A 26,685-nucleotide genomic window follows, 5' to 3' on the forward strand; every position below is an offset into this window, starting at 1 on the left:
AGAAGAAGTGGGATTCAAGGGTGGTGTGATGCTTGGGCGTCCTCGCCTTGGAATCCGCAAGAATGATGGCGGGATAATAATGAGAAAGGAGAGTTTTACCATAGTTTCCTTCATCGGAAAATCAAAAGACTCTTGTGCCCCCATGATTTAAACAGAATGCCCTTGTCATTATGCAAAAAGACAAGGGTGAGGAGGTCTCGATTATGTAATCAAACTCATCCTATGCCTAACACAAGTGGGGATTGTGCAATTCTGAACTGCTGATGCATAGAGCATGAGATATGCCCAAGAACAAATTAAATATAAGATGTATTGAGACACGATGATGAGCAAAATAAATAGCTTATTGATACTTGTTTTGGGACTTACCCCTTACATAAAAAAGAGAAAAAAAAAAGAAAAAAAAAAGGAAAAAATAAATAGCTTCGCCTAACCATGCTTCAGGGCATCACTCCCTGAAACGAATTAGTCTTGTTACCCAAGCCAGCTTCCTCTTAACAAATGCTAGGGTCTCCATGGCATGTTGGCCTTCTACTCGATAGAAGTCGGATATATTTTGGTGGTGTTCTGCCTCACGGTGGAGCCTTGTCAATAGGTCCTGGAGACGAGTAATCTCTTGGGACTTCATATTCTCTATCAAGCCGGCCTCTAATGCCGCCTCATGGACTTCATTTTTAGGGACCCCCTTGTCTGAAGAGGAGGCTAAGCCCAAGATATGGAAAGACGCAAGACCCTGAGTAATAGCTGAAGGGATGTTGTTGGCAAGACCTTCATCGCCTTGGATGGCAGTGGTGATTTCGAGGTTGAGAGAGATAGATAGGCAATGCGGCAAGGCAGGAGAATTCATGTTTTAGGGTTGTGATATGCCGATAGGCTCCTGTTGCCAATGGATTTATAGGAAACCTATGAAGAAACCAAGGGTTTTGTCTTATGGGAATCGGGAGTAGTGATGGTGGGTGCGTTGACAAGTGGAGATGAGATGGTTATCCGTTCCCTCATTAAGTTTAGGTGCCTAGAATAAGGAGAATGTTTGCGAAAATGCATACATGGCCATGATGATGGAGATGCACGATACCAGTGGACTCACTCAAATCAGTAGGACGTTACATGCCTTTTTGGGATTCTCCCATGCACGCAACTCTCGGGGCGGCTTTATTGGGTGTATTTTAGCTGTATACAAGACTGAATACATTTCGACGATCGCTCAATAAAAATTGAGGTAATTGTGACACCAGCGTTCTAATGCACGTAAGACAAATACCTTAATGACGAATAAGGTTGATGAGCTTAGGCAGAACAAAAGAATGTGTCTTGGGTTACACTTTTAGTCTTGATATGATGCTAAGTGTATTTTAACTAACACTGGATAGAGGTGCTGGATAAGCATAAGTTTTGTAACAAACACTGGATATGCGTAACTTGTGTAACACACCTTGGATAAGTTATCTTAACGAACGTTGGATAGAGGATATATAAGTTGGACAAGCCTAGCCTTTGAATGTATATCTTGGATGATAAACATGTTTTTGTGTCCTCATATAAGACTAAGTGTGTTCTAACGAACGCTTGATAGATTGAAGATATCAAATATGTAGTGAACTCGTTAATGCATGCTGGATAAACTGTCTTAACAGATGGTCGATAATATATGAGTATAGTTCTCGATAACACCTGCGCAGATATGCCCCATCATGTGAAGATATGATATGCTCAAGATTCGTGATATGAAGGCTCCAATATGCATTTGGAACCGTGACTCGTTAATCAGCCTCTATATGCTCTAACTCACGACCAATAACAAATATGATAGTTCGTCAATTAAGTCTGTTTAAGTTTAACTTACAGTTGATGATAAAAAATATTTAAGCCATCTCATTATTAAACAAGTTCTAGGATACATATACTTCTAAGGCCCGTGTGCATATCCATATGATATGTGGAGGATCCTGATGCGGTTTGAGATACATATTTTCTTGCATCCATCGTTAGTTATACATGTGCATCGTAACTAACGGTCTATGATAGGAGATCATGAAGACGTATCAGTTTGAGATGAAATTTTGGGAATACATATACTCCCATGGCACATGGATTCCTCTCCACTGAATATTGGAGGAGTTTTTGGTGAGATGTGATATGACTTTTTTAATCCGTTGTTAGTTAAGAATATGGGGTTTTAACAAACAGAGCAGAAGGAAAACCTCGTCATATGTTATATATTGAGGTAAAATCCTTAAAGATATATATGATGAAGCCTGATATGCCTTAAAATTCGGGAATGACTTAGGTAATATTTTGATTTGGGTTAACTCATGTTCATATCCACTGTTAGTTAAAATATGCCTTGATTGATACTCCAAAATTTTATGTTTTAGAATTCAGCTAAGACTCTTAGGGGCTTATGTTCGAGGCATCATAGCCCTCACATCGAAGATTCGTATCACTCGGAGGTGAATTCATTCATCATCCGTATACCCCGGCAGTTAAGGCCTTAAAATTCTATGCTTTGTGCGATAGCGCTAGGGTGACACCCGGTCACTAAAATGGAGTTTTCTCTTTCGATATGAAGAATTTTGTCATGAGACTAGGACTATGGGATTCCCAACTCGATGCTCTATCACCTTAAAAGATGCAGTATTTATTTTTTTGTATATTGAAAGTGGTTGCATCAGCAATCTATTGTTATTGTTGACACAATTTCCAGCAGAAACATGGCACCTTGAGTGGCCCATATCTCTCATGTCTGAAGTCTATTTGAGGTGAGACTTGAACCATTGCGTTTATCTTTGAGTATTTTCTCAAATTGTCAAAATCCATAATCAAAGGACTGAATATTAGAAAGCGGTTAAAGAAACGAGAAAATATGTCACAACTACATTGCAAAGCTTAAATGGCTGGCGATGGAAGATGAAAAATAATAGATCTATTCATTTTACTTGTATGGTGATTTTGTTGAATCCGAAATCTATGAATTCAAAATTGTATGGAATAAGGATAAGCATTGACCAAAATGAGTGACTATCGTTAGGAATTTATTCAAATCATATGATTATCATTCGAAACGATGAGATGAGGAGGCATGATCAGCAGTTCAATGATTTTGAGAATAAGATAAGTCCAAGATTAAAAGGTAAAAGATGTGTGATTATCAGTTAAGAATTATGGTTTATCAACCTGTGAAAAATGATATAAACCGATTTCTTGATGAGAGAAGCGTTTAGCTTTTCTTGACGAGAACACACTTTTGGAGTGGACTTTACTTTTGAAGTTTACTTATGTGAGAACTGAGTGATAGATAGAGCGAAGCAGAGAGAGTCTCACGTATGAATGTTTCCCAAGAGTTACTGAGAGAGAGAGAGAGAGAGAGAGAGAGAGAAGGTTGTTTCCTTGAACCCACTTGAAGCTCATTTTCGAAGGAAGGCCAAACTTGAGCATTAGTATCCCTGCATATAATCACAGGCATACAGGGTTATATGCCTTTTGATAATGTTCGCTCTTTTAATGTGTTGTGTATTTTCCTTTTTAGAAACGTATATATAGGTTTCAAGGCATAAATCAAGGGTATTCTATTTTCTTATTCTTTGGCTGCTGTAAATTGTAACAGAAGATTAAACCTTTGGTACGGTTTTGTTCTCAGTCTATGATATATGAAAAACCTGTGTTTCTATGATATGAAATGCATGGGCGAATTTGACCCCAAGTGCAATGTTCTCTGATCTTTGTTTGGAGTCTAATGTTTATTTAGACATTCTAATCAAATTAAACCGTCACATTTTCAGAGCATCCAATTACTACCACATTTAGTTAATTTATAACAAAACTCTTTAAGTTTAGATATTTTTATTACACACACTGCATCTACTACAAAAAATCATTTTTCAAAATTTTTAATTGTTTATAAATCTGAGCAATTGTAGTAGTTTCGTAGCTTTAAATTTCATAATTAAGGATGACAATAGATTTTTATGCCATCACAAGGTTTTCTGGCCCCAAAACTGCCTCTTCCGCCATATTCTTAAGTGTAATTTACTTTAATTGTTGAATATTGATGCCTTATAGAAAACCTCTCCCTATAAGTTTTGGTGCCATCTTTGAGTGTCATATTTTATTCGCTTTAAGTGTGGCATGCATTTAATGGGCAGCCGTTTTACTATTGAAAATATAAAATTGAGCTCATAATCTCCAAAAGAAAAATGTATAAGAAATTTACAGATCTACTAAAAATATCAATTATTTAATAGTTTACTTAATTTGTTAAAGGTTATGATTTGTAAGGCGTCAACCTTAAAAAATCCAAGTTAGGCGTGTCTCCAAGTTACACCTAAGGATGTAGTTTTGGGGCCGATAAATTTTGCGATGGCCTCAAAAATGATTTTCTTCCCTAATAATGGAATTTAAAGCTCTAAAAATAGTGCAGATCAAATAGAACGTAAATAATGCTCTAGATAATGCACTACATGATGCTCTATTTTCAAGACTTCAAATTAAATTTTTTTTCCATATCCACAAATCTTCAGATCAAGATGATCGATTGGATGATTATGCAGTGACATAACAATTTGTTTTGGTTCATGCTAATTTTAAAATATAAGATTCACACTTTATTTTAACTTTTTCCTTTGTCCAAAATATCAACTACTCTAACTCATAATTATGTGTTAGTTGATGAGATTTTTAAAATTAAATCAAAAGAAGAAAGCGAAATATGAAACTGTTTTCTTTTAATGCGAGGAGTTTTTTTGATATATTCACACACCCCCTCCCTCCTCCCAAGAAAAAAAATAAAAAATAATTGCTGAGTTTTAATGGAAGTCTTAGGCTTTCCAATAGAAGGTAAAGCCTCATCTCAAAATATTATTCTGGTGATTAAAAAACCTCAAATCAGATAATTATGGATTTAAAAAAATATGGATTTCAAGCATTAAAATTAGAGTATGTTTTGATAAGTTTTCCGATAGATATGCATCATTATTTGAGTTTCAAATTTTATAATCTGAGCATATAGATTTTCAGGCCAATTTAGGGACTTTCAACATTGAAATTGATAAGTTTTAGTGAGTTTTTTTTTTTTTTCTGGGTAAGTGCGTAGAGAAGACGGGCCCTACCATTTTAAAGCAGATTAGGAGTTTGCTTTTTGAAGGTGTTAGGTGGGATGGTGTTAGTGGTGGGATTGGAAAATCACAATGTGATGGAGTTTTACCTTTTGAAGAAAACTCTAAACTAGTATGAAAAGTTAGTATTAATTTTATGGAACTCAAAATAGAGATGGCTATGACCTTGTGATGCAGCCAAACATAGGTGCCGATGGGCGTTGAAGGTTGCTTGGCATGAGATGGTTCCAGGCCCCCTTTTAGGGCCCATCAAGCTCTCTGGGCCTACAATCAAGCACGAGTCTACGCAGTCCCAGGTTGCTTACACACTACTACAAATATATGTCAAAGTTTATGATAAGAGACGAATCAACCAAAAAGATCAAAAAAATATTTTATATGAAATAAATTGATCAAAATACCCCCAAAAAGTTTCAGGAGTATTTTGGTCAATGTTATTTCACGAATTATTTCTTTTATGTTTTTATTAAGTGCGATTATTCCGATTTGTAGAAAATAAAATGAAAAATGAAAAATGAAAAATGAAAAATGAAATAATGTTGAACAATCGTGACAGTGCGATGATCTTTAGATGGTGATGAGGGTTGACGAAATCACTGTTCATTTTCTCCTATAGGCGTTGGGAAGACTTTTCTATATATATATATATATATATATATATGGGTTTTGTTAGGCTACACCATTTGGTGGTGTAGACCCTTAAAGTGCTCAACATTTTTGGACACTAAAATACCCTTGAATTGTAATATAAAAATTTTCAAGTAGGGGCATTTTTTTTTATTTTAAAGGGTAGAATGGATATTTTTATAAGAAAATAGTGGCATTCTATTAATAGATAAAAACAATTAATACATCTTGTGGGTGATGCCACACACCATATCGGTAATGTCATTGTCCACTATTATTAATAAATTCTTTTGTTTATATTAGGAATTTCTAGCTTACCATTGACTAATTACTTAAAATACCCCTAAACAAAAATTTGCTATATTATAGGATATGGGTATCTAAATTTCTAAAAATGTTGAGCACTTTAAGGGTCTATACCACAACCCTCATCACCGTCCAAAGTTCATCGTACGGTTACGATTGTTTGGTAGTGTTTTATTTTTCATTTTTTTCTACAATCGGAGTGATATGAAATTTACAGCGTGTGTACATCTTAGTGAGACACATTTAATAAAAATATAAAAAAAATAATTTGCAAAACATAAATTGACTAAAATACCCTTTGGGGGTATTTTGATCAATTTATTTCATGTAAAATACTTTTTTGATATTTTTCATAGATTCACCTATTTTTGATGAATACACACTCCAAATTTTAGATCACCGTGTGATGAACTTTGGACAGTAATGAGGGTAGGCAAAATCACTGTTCATTTTCGCCTATAGGCGTTTTGTAGTATCTTATATATATATATATATATATATATATATATATATATATATATATATATATATATATATATATATATATATATACATATATGTGTGTGTGTGTGTGTGTGTGCACATATATACATAGATGTATGTGTGTGTGTATATGTCTGTGTGTGTGTGTGTGTGTGTATATATATATATATATATATATATATATCTATCAACTTATTTCTGGAAAATTCAAAGGGGGAAAACATGAAATATTTACAACCATTGAATCCTAGTTCATCATGAAATGCAATAAACTTCCAATAGACTTATAAAAATGCAAGCTCTAAAATTAGAAGCTCTAAAATCACCTAGAGGCTTATGCAAAAAACACCATAATGAAAATCACTCAAAAAATAAATCTCTCAATATATTAAAGCCTAATCCATAAACAAGCCCTATTTCTTAAAACTTAAGGCCCAGTAATTCACAAAATTCAGTAGCTCTATGACCACCAGGTCTTATTTCCTAGATCTAAACCCTAATTTATCTAATAACTATGAGAAATTTCCTATATATCAATGCATACTAGCTCTGAAAAATTATGTATACCCTAATGAGAGAGATTAAGTAGAGACCAGGAATTTGCAGGTGGGGAACAATGTTTCGTTAAAAAAAACGAGGCAATATTTTGCTTGTTTTTAGAGAGAATGAAAGTTGGATGCAGAATCTAAGGGGCCATTGTAGTATTAAGGGCATATTTCTCTCTCTCTCTAACTTGTTAGAATGCAGTCAATATATATATCATCTTCGTGGTGGAGATGGGTTGGGATGGAGAGTAGAGCGAGTAAGAAAGGTTTACAGAAAAGTGTCAGTAAGGAATGGGTTGAGAGAGGGTTAGCGTGAGTGTCTATTTTTCCTGAGCTCCCTCTTTTTCTCATAGGCAGGCTGGGGCTTTGTTGGGGTGTTTTGGATTTGTAGAAAGATAAATTTTATTTGAAAGTTGTAGCACAAGTCCCTATTAGTTTAATTTTACTCAAGGGAGCAGTAAATTGGGGAAAAAAATGAGATCCCGATTTTCTCATGTTTTATTATTTCTAAACTAAAGAAAGCTATAGTATGAGGGAAAGTTTAAGACTTTCCCCTATATTCTCTATTATCAAGTGCACGTAAATTTCTCATCTTTCTCCTATTAACCCTCTTTACTTTCATCCGTCTCGTACCTTTGCTTTATCCTCCGCCACATCTATCTCTCTCTTCCCCAACGTTAATCTCTTTCTCACTCTAGCTCTTCTCCTTTTCACATGAATATCTCCACCATAAAATCTTTCTTTAAATCTTCACTCTCATGAAAATCTTCTATAAAAATTACTACTTTAAATATTTAATTCCCCATCTATATCTACCCTTCCTCATCCACACGTTCTCACCTCATAAAAACAGTAACTAACCAAATTATAACTAAATACCCATTTTACGCTTTATGTCTTAAGTCATAATACAACCAATCAACAAATAAAAGCCCTACTTAATCCCTGAAAATTAATTTAAAAATTAGAATAAAATGTTCCGGATGCGCTTTGCATTAGGCCCTAAATCAAATTAAGATACACCTCAAAATTTCACTAGAAGAGGTTGTTTCGATGCTGAAGAACCCTCAATTCGATCATCTTGACTTCAAGATGTATGAATATAAGATAAATGGATTTCAAGCTGATGCAGAAAAAAAAAAAAAATTTATTATTTTGAGTTTATCTTAACTTTAAGAGGTGCGCAGTATTTTGTGAGTGAGTTGATATTGATTGATTTGGGTTAATTAGTTATTGATTGATTTGAGTTAGATAGTTTGGAATATAAATAGATAAGGTTAAATTAGAGGAGGTAGGTTAGGAGTATAAATAGGATAAGGTTGGATTTAAAGAGGGTTTATCTTCTCAACAACAAGGGGGTAAAACGTGGGATAGAAGTAAATATTTGGCATGTGATTTTAAGAGAGAGAAAATAGGGAAGAAGAGATAAAATAGGAAAGGTGTAGAGAGGGTTTTTTGTTAATGTTTATCTTATTTTTTAGTCTATTTGGCCTCGTGAAGAGATTTTTGGGGTGGATTCCCTTGCAGACTTTGAGAGAAGGTATATTTTTTCAACCTTGGGTTGAATTCCCTTGCAGACCTTGAGAGAAGGTATATTCTCTCAAACTTTTTCTTTTATTTTTATGGTGTTATTATTTCTTTGCATCAATCTGCATTAATTGGTATCAAAGCAAGTTAGATCAGAGTAAGTTAGGTCCAGAGTTTTCAATGCCACCGAAAGCAAATCAAGCTAATCGTGCTCCTATGGATGATTGTTGGGGGCAAGCTATAGAAATTTGACTAAAGCCTAGAGGATTTTCGAACTGAAGTACGTGAGATGCATTAGGAGATGAATCAGATGTTGCAGCAGTTGGAGAATAACCTTCCTCGTGAAGAAGGTACTAGCAAACACATTAATCTTGCATCAGGAATTCCACGAAAAATCCAGGGTGTTGATTTCGAGCGTAACGAAAATTACAGGCCAGATCCGCATCCTATACAGCGACCATGAGAAGATTATAGGCCAGATCTACGTCTTATAGAACGACCACGAGAAGATTATAGGCCAGATCCTCGTCTTATAGAATGACCACGAGATTTTGGTATTAAAGTCGAACTCCCAGAATTTCATGGTAAGCTCCACATCGAAGGCTTTATTGATTGGTTAAGTGCAATTGAAAATTATTTTGAATGGAGTGAATTGCCAGAGGAACGTAAGGTTAAACTTGTTGCTACCAAGCTCCGTGGGTATGTTGCGGCCTGGTGGGAGCAAGTTCAACAATCTCGATTTCGTAGTGGGAAAGAAAAAATTACTGATTGGCAAAAGACGAAAAAGAAATTGAAAGAAAATTTTCTTCCTGTGGATCATGAACAAATTTTCTTTCAAGAACTCCAAAATCTTCGAAAAAATGAAAAAAAAATAGAAGATTATACGGGCGACTTTTATCGATTAGTTGCTCGAAATAACCTGTAAGAGACGGAAGGATAAAAGATTGCTCGATATGTAAATGGCCTTAAACCTACTATTAGAGATGAGATTTTTCTACATCGTTTATGGACTTTAAGTGAATCTTTTCAACTTGCTTTACAAGTAGAAATGAAATACCAAGGGAGCACCGATAAACGCTTTTACCCCCAGAAGGTAGTTTTACGCCAACCGAAATTTAATGAAGCAAAAAAAGAGAGTGCAACGTTTATGTGTTATCAATGCAACGAACCTGGACATTGTTCGTTTTAATGCCCAAAAGAGAAGATGTATGTACACTTGACTAAGGAAGAGGAAGACGCTCTAGAAGATCAAATTCAACAAATCGACCTCCATGGTGATGAAGAAGGAGATCTGCTTTGAATCAAGCTCGAGGTCGAGCTGCTCCCAACCCCGGGAGAATGGTATAGAAAAAAAAAAACAAAGTATTATTATTTTTTTGAGTTTATCTTTTAACTTTAAGAGGTAGGTAGGATTTTGTGCGTGAGTTGATATTGATTGATTTTGGTTAATTAGTTATTGATTGATTTAAGCTAGTTAGTTTGGAATATAAATAGATAAGGTTAAATTAGATGAGGTAGTTTAGGAGTATAAATAAGATAAGGTTGGATCTAAAGGGGGTTTATCTTCTCAACAACAAGGGCGTAAAACATGAGATAGAAGCAAATATTTGGCACGAGATTTTAATAGAGAGAAAATAGGGAAGAAGAGATAAAATAAGAAAAGTGTAGAGAGAGTTTTTTGTTAATGTTTATCTTATTTTTTTAGTCTATTTAAAAGGAGGTTTCCTTTCATTGCAAAAAAAAAGTGGATGAGTTAATAAAATTTGGTATCGTGAAGAGATTTTTAGAATAGATTCCCTTGCAGACCTGAGAGAGGGTATATTCTCTCAACCTTGAGGTGAATTCCCTTACAGACTTTGAGATGGGGCATATTCTCTCAATCTTTTTCTTTTATTTTATGGTGTTATTATTTCTTTGCATCAATCTGCATTACAAGCCCTGAACAAATGTATTATGTAGACCATCAATTTTCCAAATTTTCAAGTGTTCATAGATATGCTCGATTTACATTATTTTTTACTTTTTAATTTTTATTATTAGAGATGTAAATAAACTTTCAAGCCATTATAAAGATTTATGCTACTACTGAAACAACATACTTCACGATTATTTGGAGACACGCCATACTCTAATTGTTTAGGGCCTCAACCTATACAAACCACACTATTATATATTGCATTATGTATGTTACATGCTTTTCTTCCCTATCTTTGATTTATAGGCTAACAAACTATTTGAATCTAAATTTGCTAATTGTTATTATTTACTTTTTTTTATTTAAGTTATAATTTTTATATTTATTACTTCTAGAAGAGGGTTTTTTTTTAGACTATATTTTTCTATATTTCATTTTGTTCTTGATATTTGAATTCCTATTTGATGTTTTAACAAACTAATTGAACCAATATTTTGTTGTTCCTTGTGCACTATCACAATTGGGTACTGATGATTTATATTTATCTGTATCTGGTGTTCATGTGGTTTGTGTATTCCTAGTTATGGATATTGATGGTTTGTTCATCAATATATTTTTATATCAATGTGTTTGTTAATTTGTTCCTATGATCAATTTGTTCTTATGAGATGCTATTCACCTATTTTGTCCCAGGTTTCAGTGTTATTTCATATGCAAATGTGAATTTTGCGTAATGCCCACCAGTGACTCACCTTAGTTTTTCTGCTGTGGTGGACCCTTCATGCAAAGCCCAACTGACAAACCAATTTTTACAAGCGAGGGAAATTGAAAGCGATTGTTTATAATGGGAATGACTCCTTCGAGTAGCTAAAGGCACATCCAATGAGTTTGATCATCATGCTTCAGGAAAATAAAACAATTCGCTAGACATGGCTCTGCTTGAAGTGAAACATGATAGAGATGTATCATACATGTTTTCAGTGGCTCCTGATATTGTCGTGTCTATTGGAAACAAAATATTGTAACGTTGGTCCATCCACAAGGAACAAGTGAAGTAGTTGAATTTCATGCTTATATTTGTTTTTTCTATGTTATGGATTATGCCACGCACTGGTATTATGAGAACTATTTCTTCATTAGAAATAATTAATGAAGTAATAATACTCCATTCTAGAATCAATGGTACACCTTTCCTAGACTTAATCGTTCCACAAGGCTGACTCTAATCCATCCTCAAGGAACATGTGAAGTAGTAGAATTTCGTACTTCCATTTATTTTTCTATGTAGTATTTTGTACAAGTATTCTAAGATCCATTTCTTCATTTTAAATAGTTAATGAAATAATAATAGTCCATTCTAGAATCAATGGTATGCATTTCCAAGACCTAATCATTACACAAAAAAAGACGTCAAACTTGAGCATTGTTCCACGAAAGAAAGTAATTTTATATACAATAATAAATCCAAAGAGAAGTTCCTAACCCCATGTTGCGTTATGCCTTAATCAGTATTGTTTTCCCCAGCTATGCCAATTGTCAATCCCACAGGTCAGTGGAGCATATCAGGCAGCCTCTTTTATGGTTGCAGCTTGAACTCTTACACTTTCCATATAGGCTCGAGCATGGGGACCGCCTCTATTATTTTTTATATACAGAAAAGGTATTTTTGTCAAAAAGTTTTTTTATCTTGGGGCTGTATTTGCTATAAAACTTGGTTTTGGAGTAAACGTTTCGAAAAAAGTTTTTTATTTGGGGAAAGTTGTCTAGAAAGTCAACTTTGGAGATATATGCAATTTTCCGTGGTAATCTTCTTATAGGGAAAGGGTGGAGGCATATAATCCCTTTCCTATTATTGTTTTTAATTGTTATTCTCTTTTCCATTATTTGAAATGTCCCGCTTTCTCCCAGCGGTATGCTCCTCAAATTAGAGGCCCTCACTTTTCTCATCTAGAGCGCCTTTAAACAATGGTCATGATAATGGAATTAAGAAGGGAAAAAGTTTATATAAGGTATCAACCTTATGCCGTGACACGTCATAAATCCATTTAAAAATGGTGTTTTATAAATCTATTTTTAAATGGTGTTTTGATTTTGAAAAAAACCCTGTAATTGGTAATCTCCACCTCGAGGTGTATGAATATGGAAAAAAAAAGATTTGATATATCTTATAAAACATTATCTAACCGTTTATTTTTAAAAAATTTAGTGGTTATGGATATTCTCGATCTAAACCACTTTTGAGTTTTAAATTTCATAATTAGGCATGAGAACGAATTTTTAAGCCATCTTAATTGTTTTTACTAGTATCCGAGCTACTTCTTTTAGCTAGATTTAGATCAGCGCTTTACTTTGATTGTTTAGGATTGACACCTTATTCAAATTGTGCGTATTAAGTAGTACGGCGATGACCAACACTATGTACAATGACCACTTATTGCTCGAAAGTTGTCATGATACATGGGTTACTATGCATACACTACTTGTGCATTGTATACACCAAACTTAAGTTATGTACATTATATTTCCACCATTTGTTTAAGGGTGTGGTTTGTATAAGGCTATGGCTATAAAAAGTCAAAGTAAGACGCACTTTCAAATAGTATCGAAACATGTTATTTAGATTTGGGGATCTTTGTGATGGTTTGAATTTTTTTTTATCTCTAATTATAAAATTTTTAGTTTAAAAAATAGTGTATATCAAAGAGATCTATGAATACTTGAAAATTTATGGTCTAGAAAATATATTATAAGATGCACTATTTCCAAGACTTGAAATTCAGTTTTTTTCATGTTCATACATCTTGAGGTTGAGATGACCGATTTGAGGATTTCTATCATCAAAACAACCCTTTCTAGTGAATTTTTGAGGTGCGTCTTAATTTGATTTTTTAGGGCCTCACCCTAGTACAATTTTTTATTTTCTTCAAATATAGGGGAAATATAATCATGTTCGTCAATTTGCTTCAAAAAATCAATTTAGGTGGTTAAGCAGACTAAATATAGTTGTTACTTTTGAAAAGGGTGAGGTCAACATAAAGCTTAGGGTTTGTGATTAAAAAGTAAATCTTAAGTTCGAAACCCAGTTGAAAATGCAATCCAAATGTTAAAGTTTTTATGGTTACTCAAAAATAAATTTTTGGCCTTACTTATGAAATTTGACCCTCAAAAAATATGTTACAAGCTGTTTTTAGAACTTGAATTCTATTATTTTAAAACCCATAATTATCAAGGGCGAAAAATCAATTTCATGATTCTTTCTTAGGAACAATCTTTTTTGGCGAGAAGGGAACCACAACTTTAAAGATTTGCTACACTATATAAAGTTTTCCTTCTTAAAATCATTTTAGTTGGTTACTTACTAAGTTGTTTTAGGGAGCATTATCAAATTACACTTCAGGGATGAACTATTTAACATTTGACCAATTTCTTTTGGTTAAATTTAAAAGACTCATCAAAATACTAAAATTGTCCCTAATTAGAGTTTGGAACTATAAATAAGTAAGGACATTTTAATAATTTAGCTACTTAAGTTACTCGATTCAAAATACCTAGACACCCCTCATTGTTCTAGGTTTCATTAAAAATTATCGTCTTGAGTTTAGAACTCAGAATAAGAAGGAAATTGATGGCTGGAACAAGGTTCTCTGATGAAAAACATTTTTTTGGTTTAAAACCCGAGAAGAGAAAAGATATTGAGGTCATCTGGCTTAAGTGATTTAATTGAGTTAAATTATCAAAATAATTTCCATATTTTAATGTTACAAATTCAGAACAAAGGTAATTTGGACATTTAAACAAATTCTTGATGAGGTATATCTGAATTTTGTTCGTACTATTTTTTTTTTTTTTGATGTGGTTTAGCATTGCTGATGACATTTTCTTTAAAATCCAATATCAAATATGATTTTTACACACAAGGAACAACTATTTGGCTAGCAATGGTCCTAGCTGTCTAGATAATGCGTTACAAGATGTACTCTTTTTATGACTTGAAATTCTTTTTTTTTTATATCCATAAATATCGAGGTCAAGATGATCGGTTAGAAGATTTTGCGTTGGCCTAAAAAATAGTGGATCTTTAAGATTTTAAGAAATAAATAAAGCTATATCAACATGCAAATTGGGTTTTAAACTCAATCAGAAATATCCACAAATATATGACATGCAACTCTTATCAAAATACACACAAAAAGTTGCTCTAAATTATTTGGAACTCAAGAGAATGTACAAATATTATTAACTTTATTATCCACTAAAGAATCTCAACCAAAACTCAATTGCAACTGATGATTAATTTTTCTAAACAATCCAAATAGAATTTTCCAGCAAGCATGCACTATCAAAAGCCCATCATAAATCATTCTAACATTATAAGATGATGCCCACTAATTTTTCCTTGCTCATATAGGCTTTCTTAACGTTCAAATACTATTTTCAGTTACAAAAGATGAAGAATAAAGTTAAAACAAACTCACATAAGTTCGCATAAATTTGTACACACAGTTTGATAGCTTTTCTAGAGAGAAAAAACGACTGAGAATGGGTTTTCCAACAATATATAACACGAAATAGAACACAACGTAAAACAGTTACTAGCAGATAATCTAGAGAGAGAAAGCTTCTATGAGATGTAACATGATGCTGGAATTGATCATGTGACACTGAAGATCTCTTACAAAGATGAGAGGCATATCCCTTACTACAGTAAATGCCAACGGCCTAGATTGAATATGGGCCGATCTGACAATCCCAGATGTTCGTAGTTTTTGAATTTTAATTTTTTTTTTACAAATCGGATTGATTTGAAATTTGGGGTGTGTATACATAAAAAATAGGTGAATCTTTGAAAAATATAAATGAAAATAATTGACCAAAATGCCCCTGAAAAGTTTCTGGGGTATTTTGATCAATTTTGTTTTTGCGATTTTTGTTTTTATATTTTTATTAGGTGCACCTTGATGAGAAGAATATGCATTTAAAATTTCAAGTGATTTGGATTTATTAAAAATAAATTAAAATTTAAACACGAAAAGAGATTGTAACCATCAGATCGACCCAGATTCAATCTGGGCCATTGGCGTTTACTGTAGCGGTCAGCTAGTGGGCATACAAAATCTACTCCCATATATATATATATATATATATATATATATATATATGCGTACAGTTTGCATACGGATGCATCTGTAGCTGTAGTTGTAGAGGTAAGGTGCACCTTCAAATTTTATCATGGTATATAATTTTGAAGTAAAATATTCTTAGGATTATCTCAAAATCTATTTTTATATCTAATTATAAAATTTTAAATTTCAAAAATAGTTAAAATCAATGAGATCTATAAACATATGATAGTTTTGGAAATGTAGGTAATATGTTGCAAAATGCACTATTTTTGAGACTTAAAATCTTTTTATTTTTCATAGTCATACATCTTGATGTCAAGATGATCAATCATAGGGTTTTTTAACATTAAAACTACCTTTTTAATGGATTTTTGAGGTGCATCCGTTGTTCTACATTATAAGGTTGCATCCTTATATATATATATATATGTTTTTAAGTTTTCTAATTTTTTTTAAGTCCCCTTTAAATCCCTACCGTATAAACGTTTATTGTAATTGTTTTTATTCTATTTAATCTTCAATATTTTTTGGATCACTATTTTGGAGTGATTCAGACCCAATCTTGATTGCTGATCCAACAATCTGACATAGATCTATGGTGGAATGATCTTCTCCACCGGTGCAGATTTTGAAACATGAGCATGAGAAACTATATTGACATAGAAGTGAAAAGAACATTGGCATGAGAAACCATATTGACATAGAAGTGGAAAGATAAAGTGATTTGCGTGCGGACTCGAAAACTTAAACTAAAATATACAATGTTGTGTTTAGAGACCGAAATTACAAGGAAAGTCGGTCATCTTGTATTTTTTTATTTTTTTCTAAAATTATCTTTTGGTTCGAGGATGCCATATTCAATCCTCATTTTAATTTTTTTTTATTTTTCGTTAGTAGGGCAAAGTTTTTTCGTTAATAGGGAAATGCCCAGGTGGTCCGAGGTTAGAATAGTTGGATCGATGCTGAGCAGTCTGAGGTCCCTATCCTCGGATTATTGTTTATCTCAAAAAATAAGAAATAAAGAGCAGTATGAAGATGGGGACCTCAGACCGCCCTGGAATTGAGTTGTGTTCAGTCCAGAGAGCGGTTTGCGGTTCCCATCTTTGGACTACTATTTTTTCTCAAACAAAAAAGGCATATATAGTGCATTCTGAGGATGGCGATCTCGGACCACTGTCCAAGGATGGGAACCTCGGACCGCTCAAGAAACCAAAAGCGGTCCGAGGCACATTAACGAAAAAAACTAAAAAAATAAAATAGAATGGATTATGAGGATGGCATCCTCATACGGGAGGGCAATTTTAGAAAACATAAGAAAAAATGCGGATTGGCCTATCTTCATTTCAATTTTTTCAAAATTTTGTGCGTAAGTCACTCTGAGATAAAACAATTCAACCCAATTCTGGCAGCACGCTACACTTGAGGAATGCTCCAAACTTTAGAGCAAGTAAAATAAAATAAGGAGGGACGGGCTGAGCATCTCCCAAATTTTATAGACATTGATAGTAAAAAGGTGGGCATCTTCGATCCTCTCGACACTTATTACCACCAAAGACTCAAGTTTTGTAATGTATGCCCAGGTGTTCCCTCATCCTCACCATGAGGACTGTTATGAGGGACCAACAAAATAGAATCCATCCCCGAGAGGGAAAAATAAATAAAAAACTTCCAGTCGATTCTCTCTCTAAACCCTCCATGACCACAATACAATAAAACACTCTTTATCTGCCATCCTCCGTCTCTCTCTAAAAGATGGAACCCCATATCTCAATCTGCAAAAACCTCCGCCACTTTCTCTCTCTAGTATGAAAAAGAAGCCCCTCCCCATGTTTTTTCTCTCTCTATTGCTTTGCGCATGCGTGGAAAGCAGAGAGAGGTGTGCAAAGAAGTAGAGAGAGAGAGAGAGTGAGCGGTGATGAGGTGTAACGTCCAGCTCACCCAACAACCAACCGCTTATGAACCAACCACACCTATGTATACGTTTTCTCCCTCCTTTCCCCGCCCCTCCCGTTTTCTTTCTCTCAGTCTCTAGTCATGGCGACGGTCCCTCCGCTGAGGGTTCCTGACCCCCCGGAAGCCTCGTTCGAGGAAGATCAGGCCAAGAATCAGGGAACTGAAGTAACAGGGGCACAGAAAGAGCAAGAGGAAGCCAAGAATCAAGAAATTGATGAAACAGGGGCGCAAGAGGATGCCAAGAATCCAGAAATTAATGAAACAGGGGCGCAAGAGGATGCCAAGAATCCAGAAATTGATGAAACAGGGGCGCAAGAGAATCCAGTAATTGATGAAACAGGGGCGCAAGAGGATGCCAAGAATCCAGTAATTGATGAAACAGGGGCGCAGAAAGAGCAACATCAGGCAAAGAATCACAAAACTGAAGTAAGAGGGGCACAAAAAGAGCAAGAGGTGGCAAAGAATCAAGAAATTGAAGTAACAGGGGCACAGAAAGAGCAAGAGGAGGCCAAGAGTCAAGAAATTGATAAAACAGGGGCACACAAAGAGCAAGAGGAGGCAAAGAATCAAGAAATTGAAGTAACAGTGGGTATCGAAAGGATTATGGCTGCCATGTTTCCTGAATCAGAGAGGATTTTCAAGTACTCAGAAGCTCAGCGTCAGGGTTTGGTCATATTCGTTGATACCTTCGAGGAAGGAAGGAGAGAGGTTGACGTCTCGGATTTTCTTGGTAGCCTGCAATTGGAGTACGAATGCTTAACCAGCAAGCTGGAGGTCCTCACGAAGAGGAATGAGGAGCTTCAGCATCAATTGGAGTACGAACGCTTAACCACTGAGATGGAGGTCCTCACAAAGAGGAACGAGGAGCTTCAGCGTCAATTGGGGCACCAACGCTTAACCAGCGAGCTGGAGGTCCTCACGAAGAGGAACGAGGAGCTTCAGCGTCAATTGGAGCACCAATGCTTAACCAGGGAGCTGGAGGTCCTCACGAAGAGGAACGAGGAGCTTCAGCGTCAATTGGAGCACCAACGCTTAACCAGGGAGCTGGAGGTCCTCACGAAGACGAACGAGGAGCTTCAACTTCAATTGGAGCAACAACGCTTAACCAGCGAGCTGGAGGTCCTCACGAAGAGGAACGAGGAGCTTCAGCGTCAATTGGAGCACGGACGCTTAAGCAGGGAGCTGGAGGTCCTCACGAAGACTAACGAGGAGCTTCAGCGTCAATTGGACCAACAACGCTTAACCAGCGAGCTGGAGGTCCTCACGAAGACGAACGAGGAGCTTCAGCGTCAATTGGAGCACGAACGCTTAACCAGGGAGCTGGAGGTCCTCACGACGAGGAACAAGGAGCTTCAGAGTCAATTGGAGAACAGACGCTTAACCAAGGAGCTGGCGGTCCTCACGAAGAGGAACGAGGAGCTTCAGCATCAATTGGAGCACCAATGCTTAATCACTAGGGTGGAGATCCTCTGGAACGAGGAACTGCAGAGTCAATTGGAGGAAGCAACAGGGGCAGGGTTCGATGACCAAACAGACGTGGGAGGTGCCAACCTGAGCCTCAAGAACCCTATTTCGATTCCCCATTTTGATCCTAGCTCTTTCTACTATGTGCAAGAGAGTTCGACTGTGACTCTTTGTTTGATATGAATAAGGAAATCTTTTGATTCTGAAATCCGTATCCTTCCATTCATAGAGACCACCCCCCTGTTTCTGTAGTACGAAATAGGGCCATTCTTTTCTGTAATCCATTTGCCTTGTATGAAGAAGCAACAACCCTCTCTCTCTCTCTGTCTTCTGTGCATGTAGTATGAATAGCAGCAGCACCATTTTTCAGTGTAACCCATTTTGAGTTGAATTCCTCCTTGCATTGCATGAAGTAGTAGTTTGATTACGATTATGATTTTCCTCCTTGTGTTGTGCAGAACATTCTTCACTTTTGAGGGAGCGGTTAATGGATGGAGAATGGCTGCGATGATTCCTGAGTTAGAGAGGATTTTCGAGCACTCAGAAGCTCAGCGTCAGGGTTTGGTGGATATGTTAGAGGAAGCAAGGAGAGAGGTGGAGCTTTTGGATTTGCTCCGGAACCTGCAATTGGAACAGAAATGCTCAACTAGTGAGCCGGACGTCGTCACGCATCAATTGGAGGAAGCAACAGGGGCAGGGCGAAATGACCAACCAGACGTGCGTCAAGAACCCTATTTCGATTCCCCATTTTGATCCTAACTTTTTCTACCATGTGCAAGACAGTTCGACTGTGACCCTTTGTTTGATATGAATAAGGAAATCTTTGGATTCTGAAATCCATATCCTTCAATTCATAGAGACCTGTAGTATGAAATATGGTCATTCTTTTCTATAATCCATTTGCCTTAGTATGAAGAAGCAACAACCCTCTCTCTCTCTCTCTCTCTTCTGTGTATGTAGTATGGAATTGCAGTCGCACCATTTTTTACTGTAAATCATTTTTGAATAGAATTCCTCCTTGCATTGCATGAAGTAGTTTGATTATTATGATTTGATTTTTCTCGAAGCAAGAAAACAATGTAATGAAAGACTTTTCAGTTTGCTACTTTACTTGATTTCTCTGCCTCCTCTGCTCTGTTCTTCTCTGCATGTAATATGATTATGAATAGGAGCAATTTTCGTGTGCAACACAATTTTATTAGCAGAAGCAGCAGCTGAATTGAATACTTCTTCTTTTTTTACCATTCGAATGCAAACATTGCGATGCAAGGCCCTTAACTGTGCTATATTCTCTCTCTCTATAGCCATTACATAAGGGCAGGGCAATTTACGTAAATTTCCTTATGGCATCTGATGGATGGTGTACGACGACCACCCCCAATTGTGCGCCTCTGTGTGACAATTGCGTCTTGAATTCTCAGATCCCCAGACCACCTTTTTGTCAAGTTAACACTCACCAGATGTATTTTGTGAGTAGCGTCCGACCTGTTCCAGAGGAAATTCAGCATTAACCATTCCAATTTATAGACTTTGCTCATCAACATGCAGAAGAGGAACATTTGATAGATGGGTATTCAGCTAAAGTGGCTTTTATCAAGTTGTTTCGACCTCTGAAGGAGAGGGTACAAACTTTCTTGGTAGCTAACCATCTTTCAAACTTCCGCACTATGCCATTCCCTTTGTCCTTCTTGGGTTTCCCCATGCAAAGAGGTAGATTGAGATATTTTTCGGGTAAAAAGTCTGTACTGTAACTCATTCTCCTTGCAAAGGGTCGAGCTTTGATATGTTCAAAGCCCAACCCTCGGGAGCTTGGTCCTTGCCATATTCACTTTTGTGATAGTGACCAACCCCAAATAATCTCACGAATACTCAAAGGTTGTCTATTAGGAAGCTCATGGCCAAATAGTAGCACGGATATTCTTGACCCAAATGGTATTGAGATCAAATCCTTGTGAGGGTTGTTTTTTTCATGTGATTAAACTTTTTTTGAACGTTATAGGATTGCATTTTCAAAAATGAAAGCCAAGGGCTAGTTTGGAACATGGGACGTGTTGAAGCGGCCTGCTTCTTGCAATCACTATAAGGAAATCTCATGTTAAATGAACAACATTTTATATATATAATAGTTAAACTAAGTGATGGACTATTAGAGCATAGAAGTCAAACTATTTAAATATTATGACTCAAAATAAAAGAACTCTCTTATCAAATAGTAAAATGTAATAAAATATAATATTTATGTATTTATTTATCTTGGGTTGCTAATACAGAAAAATGGAGAGATTGAGGAAGATGTCGCACACAGAATTAGAAGTAGGTGGGCGAAGTAGAGATGTGCAACTGGAATGTTAGGCGGACATAAAGTAGAAGGCCAAGTTCTATAGGACAGTTGTGAGACCAGTTTTTCTCTATGAGGCAGAAAGTTGGGCGGACATAAAACAATATACCCATAGAATGAGTGTAACGGAGATGATGATGGTGAGATGGTTGAGTGGCAAGACAAGAAGGGATAGCATTTGAGATGAATCCATTTGGGAGAATTTAGGTGTGACACCAATAGGTGATAAGATGAGATAGAGTGGACTTAGGTGGGCTGGCCATATATGGCGCAGACCAAGTACAACACCTGTTAGGAGGTGCGAGTTAGTTCAAGTAGAAGGACTGAAAAGGGTAAAGGGTAGGCCTAAAAGGACGTGGGTAGAAGTAATCTGAAAAGATATGGGGACTTATGGCCTCACTGAGGGTATGACCTTTAATAGAATGAAATGGCGGACTAGGATTCATGTAGCCGACCCCAATTAATTGGAAAAAAGCTATGATGATGATTTTATTGCCATTTATTATAATATTCTTATGTACTAAAATTGTCGCATAGAGAGTCTCTAAAATTTGAATGTGATATATGTTCTAAAATATAAATTGTGTTTTGCTGAATTCAGCTTGCCATCCTTCTGATAATTTCAAATTATGAATGTTTCTACTAAAACAATTGTGAAATATATATGGCATGCGTTATGCAAAATATTACTTTTGCATATATAGAAGGATATATTTTTATTTTTCTTCCATAAAATTTATTTATATTTCTGAAATTTTAGATCGTTTATTTATTATTTTAGCAAATTATATGTTGAAATTCTTTTATTATTTATGTGTGTATATTATATATAAGGTTGAATGGACATTTTGAGGACATATTGGGTTTTTGGGCCAAAGTTCTAGACACTTGAGATACACACTGGACACGATACACACGTCGGCGTCTATGTAACACTATCTATAAGTGCTCAGAGGAGGGGGCATTCTGGCATGGAGGATCTCCATTTAGCTTCAAAACCTATTAAAGATAGAATTTAGTTGAGGATGTCCCAATTCAAGCGGTTGTAGGGATTTTCAAAATCTAATTTGAAATGATTTCTGACGAGTTGGATTGGGCTCGTTTGTCAATACATTCGTGCACAATTAGAGCCACGTGAAGGATCTGCCTTCCTTGCGCAAAGTCACCTTGGGGAGGCAACATTACTTGGCTTAGGTACTGGGTAGCTGGGAGGTCTGCACTGGCTAGTATTTGTAGGATTAGACAGTTGTATTTGAAGTCTTTGATCTCCTCTCGGTGATGAAGGTGGCATTCATGTCCTTGTTTGTGATGCCCCTCTCGTAAAACTCAGAGTAGCAGTCCATAATGTCTTGGCAATGTACCACAATTCGTTGGAACAACTCTACTGGGCAGACATCGGGCCCAGGTGCCTTGTCATGGCCTAGCTCGAGGATGGCTCTACAAACTTCTTTTTTCATAGAATGGTTGCCCTAAGCAGGCCGACCACGCATTGGAGATTGATTAGGATTTCAATAATGGCAACTTTTGGTCAAACGATGTTTTTAGCAGAAAAAATATTTTTGAAGAAAGTTATCACTCGACAGATGTCATTGTGGTCTTCGAATGTGCACCCTCTACCTTAATTTGTAAGATAGAGTTGCTTCCTTTCCTATAGAGAGCCATTTGATGGAAGAACATTTTTTCTGTTTCCTTTAACCATTTGATCTTGCGGCATTTGAAGCCTGAAAGTCTCGTCCTTCTTGAAGCAATTTGTAGGTTGATCTTAGTAGTGTTTCTAATGGCTCTCTCCCTTGGGTTCAGGTAGCTGACATCCTCAAGCAAGTCGATATCTTTGATAATAGATGAGTGGGACAATTTTTTCAACGGGAGGTGGCCGAAAAGTGTTCTTGGTTCCAGGTCATTAGTTTCTTACAGGAGTTGGAAGTTCTTGCATAGTCTTGAAACACAAAGGAGGACAACCATTGAGAAATTAGGCTGTATATCCTACCATTCACAAGCCACATCATTACGAACCTGTAAGGTCTAGGGGCCAAATTGGGTGACGGTTGAGTCAAGTAAGTATAGGGCCATGATTGGAGACTGGTTTGGGTAATGTTCTAATGTGGATTCCTTGAAATAGGATGTCCCAAGAGTTATTTTTAATCTGTAAAGTAACTCTGCCCTTTAGGTGTGTTCAACAAGACCATGTTTTTTGACTGTTTGATAACTCTACTCGTTCTTAGTTTTGTATCCCAGATGGTGGGTCACCTATTTCTTAGTTCTTAAGTAATTAGAACAGGTTCTAATGCTTTTAGATGGCACCAACACAAAGAAAACTTTTATTTTGGATTAGGAAGTTCTTTCAGATCCTCAGATTTTGTCGCTTGAACTTGTTTAGGTCATTACTGATCACTATTATCATGCCTCTCTACGTATTTGGCAAGACTTTACTATCACCCCGTCATGTATAATAGAAAGGGGCAGTTTGTTTTTTTCCTTGTCATGCGTATTAGATGAGCTAGCATTCAGTAGTTTGTCAGAGACTGAAAACTCTGGTTGGCAATACATTGACAAGCTTTCCCATTGAGGTTTTTTTGGAAGTGACAAAAATAATTGATAATTAAATACTGCTGTCAGTATATGCCTGAATAACCATGTGAACATACAAATCATGCACCTAAGGGAGGCACCATCAATAATTAAAACAGTTAATGTGGATCACGGAATGGCACAGGGGCAGAACTAGTGAGACATATCTGTACAATACTATGTCACAACTTCTAAGTAGAGCAATTGGACTACACCCCTGCAAGTTATTTGCACGACTAGAAGTGGATACAACCTGAATGAAGTCCACACTTCTCATAGCTTTCCTATTTTAGGTGCTTCTTCTGCACTCCATTCTGAATATAAGTTCAGGTAAGTGGCTTCTGTTCTTTATGGGGAAGAAGCCATGATGACTTTTAATGACATTTTACATAAATCTATTGCATCCCTTATCAATGGTGGGAATCGAAATCAAGATGTCATCTTGTGGCGCATCTCGCCTTGAGCCCATTCCTTTACCCATGAATAGATTTGCCTCTTCTATTTGTCATGTAAGCAATTGTGTCAGTCCATAAATTTGCGCCTTTGGAACTGTCATGTACATGCAAGAAAATTGTGTTCCCTGATGATTTGATCTGATTCTATACTTCTTCAATTGTCGAAGAACAGCTTTTGGTTGGAAACAAGGTTTCTCTGAGCTTGAATCGTCCATTAACTTTTTTGTTTTATTTAAATTGCAAGCTTTAGATTGAGGCTTTTTTTATTTATTTCATTGCAGGAGTCATTCAATGCTTGATTTGAAATACTCGCACCAGTTTTAGTGTCTTCTACTGCAGTTTACAAAGGCGTACGAATCCTCTAGAACTCGACAATGAGGCCCTCGCCTTTAGACCAGTTCTTGGGGCTATGCTGGCTAGAATTTATCACAACCCTCAAAACAAAGATGCAAATCAGTCTCAGCTAAAGAAGATTTTGCAGTTTTGGGCCTCGAAGGAAGTTTATGATGACGACACCATCTATGCCCTAGACAGAGACATGACTGCGGGACTTCCCCCTTCTATGATCAGACCCACAAAAGATCCTGCTTCCTCAATGGAACCATCCGGACTCACAGGTCTCTCGCTATGTGTATGGGTGAGTGTGTGTTCTAATTCTTTTACTGCCCTCTCTAAACTCTAAATTGGTCACAAGGCTACCAAGAGGACCATCAGAGGGTCGTCAACACTTCCTAAACAGCTACAGTTTTCAAAGTTTATAACCCATGCCTCAATTCTCTGCACCCCTGTCCATTCTATCGACACAACAACTGACCATGCCCCAACTCACTCCTCCATCAGCCAAAGTCAGTGACCAAGCTCCCCCACCCTACCCATTATTCCTACCAGGCCTCATTCCTGCATGGTACGAAAGATGCAGATTGATAGTCTCTCCCTTGTGTCCTTTAGATATCCCCACTGTCATCCCTCCTTCCACTGCTTCTCCATCTTACATTTTAGAGAGAGTTTCTAAGTTTTTCAAGGAAGTAGGAGAGGTTAACCCCTCTAAGGGTCCCATACGCAAGTCCAGATCACTTGATCATGTGAATGATGTTGATGAGGATGAGGATGAGAGAGAAAGAGTGGTGCGAAAAGGTGGTGCATGCATTCCACCACCACCCAATTTGCAGATGGATTTTGAGACTGAGAGCTTTGCAGTGGTCTTAAATTTTTTTTTTGATAAGGTTTTGGTAATGATTGGTACAATTATGGTGTTTAACTGATGGTTGGCTTCATGTATGTGTTCCGGCCTATGCCTGGGGTAGGAAGTTCTGCATTCTATGAAAACATTAGGCTTTGAAACAACTGCATTGTTTTGGGATAATGATAGTGTGCAATGGATGGACTTGGTAATAATTGTTGTATTTGGCAATGGAGATTAACATATAACTCTGCTTTTGTGAAATAGACACAGTGAAATTCAGGTGTATTGTGCACAAACAGTTTTGCAAAATGTCGTTGGTTCTTCTCGCAGGTCTGATTCTATTACTGCTGTTAAGTATTTTCTGTTTTCCCTTTTGTAGGTTAGCTTGATTTGGTTAAACCCTTGATTTCTCCAAACAAAAGTGTGAATCGCTCTAGAGTATCTATGTAATGGATGTCTGTTTCTAACGTGCAAATTAAAAAGCTGCGGGGCTAAATCTAGCAGTGGTTAGGGTGGTATGGAGTCACAAAATGACGTCTTGAGTTCGATTTCTAGTATGGGTACGGCTTCTCCTTTAATTTACCCAAAACATATTAATAGCAGCTGGCTAAATGTGATTCCTACCAAAGAGATGTTGAATTTCAATGCTATGAATTTACAAATATGACAATTTCTGGTCCAAAAATTACCGAGTGGGACTATTTATAGGTGAAGGTCACAATCACGCTTAGTCTTTAGAAGTGAATTGGGGTAGCTAGTGGTGTGCTACTTATTGGGTTCAAGGCCTAAAAAACGAAATTTTGTTTTTCAAACTTTATGGCATTCCTCACGCTTAATCTTTAGAAGTGAATTAGGTAGCTGGTGGTGTGTTCAAGGCTTTAATTTTTTTTTTTTTTTTTCAAGCTTTATGACATTCCTCACTTTTGGATTTTACATGTGACAGTCTCGTGGGCACTCTATAAGGCGTAGATCTTGTCTTGACGTTTTAGATCAGCAACCGGGCCAGTCGATGAGCTTGATTCATCTCTACAGTGAGATTTGGCATCGGATCTTTATGGTTGCAAACACCCTTTTCGGATAAATATTT

The 26,685-nt window shown here is 36.4% G+C and overlaps 1 protein-coding gene across 1 annotated transcript; it reads left to right on the forward strand.

Annotated features, from left to right (window-relative positions):
* The first annotated feature begins 17,480 nt into the window (after positions 1-17,480).
* LOC18429941 (uncharacterized) lies at positions 17,481-20,086 on the forward strand. Its single transcript, XM_020664723.2, has 2 exons — positions 17,481-19,133; positions 19,513-20,086. Exons 1-2 carry the CDS (start codon positions 17,672-17,674, stop codon positions 19,563-19,565), a joined length of 1,515 nt encoding a protein of 504 aa, XP_020520382.2. The 5' UTR covers positions 17,481-17,671; the 3' UTR covers positions 19,566-20,086.
* The last annotated feature ends 6,599 nt before the right edge of the window (positions 20,087-26,685 follow it).

The sequence above is a fragment of the Amborella trichopoda genome, chromosome 6, assembly GCF_054954075.1.
Source record: "Amborella trichopoda isolate Santa Cruz 75 chromosome 6, AtrichopodaSantaCruz75HAP2 v2.0, whole genome shotgun sequence".
NCBI lineage: Eukaryota > Viridiplantae > Streptophyta > Magnoliopsida > Amborellales > Amborellaceae > Amborella > Amborella trichopoda.

What these genes read in the sequence shown, in the direction of transcription:
- LOC18429941 (XM_020664723.2), top strand. Translation starts at nt 17,672, where the DNA reads ATGGCGACGGTCCCTCCGCTGAGGGTTCCTGACCCCCCGGAAGCCTCG. An exon ending in TGACCAAACAGACGTGGGAG is followed by an intron (nt 19,134 to 19,512) that starts GTGCCAACCTGA and finishes TGTGTTGTGCAG; the next exon opens with AACATTCTTCACTTTTGAGG.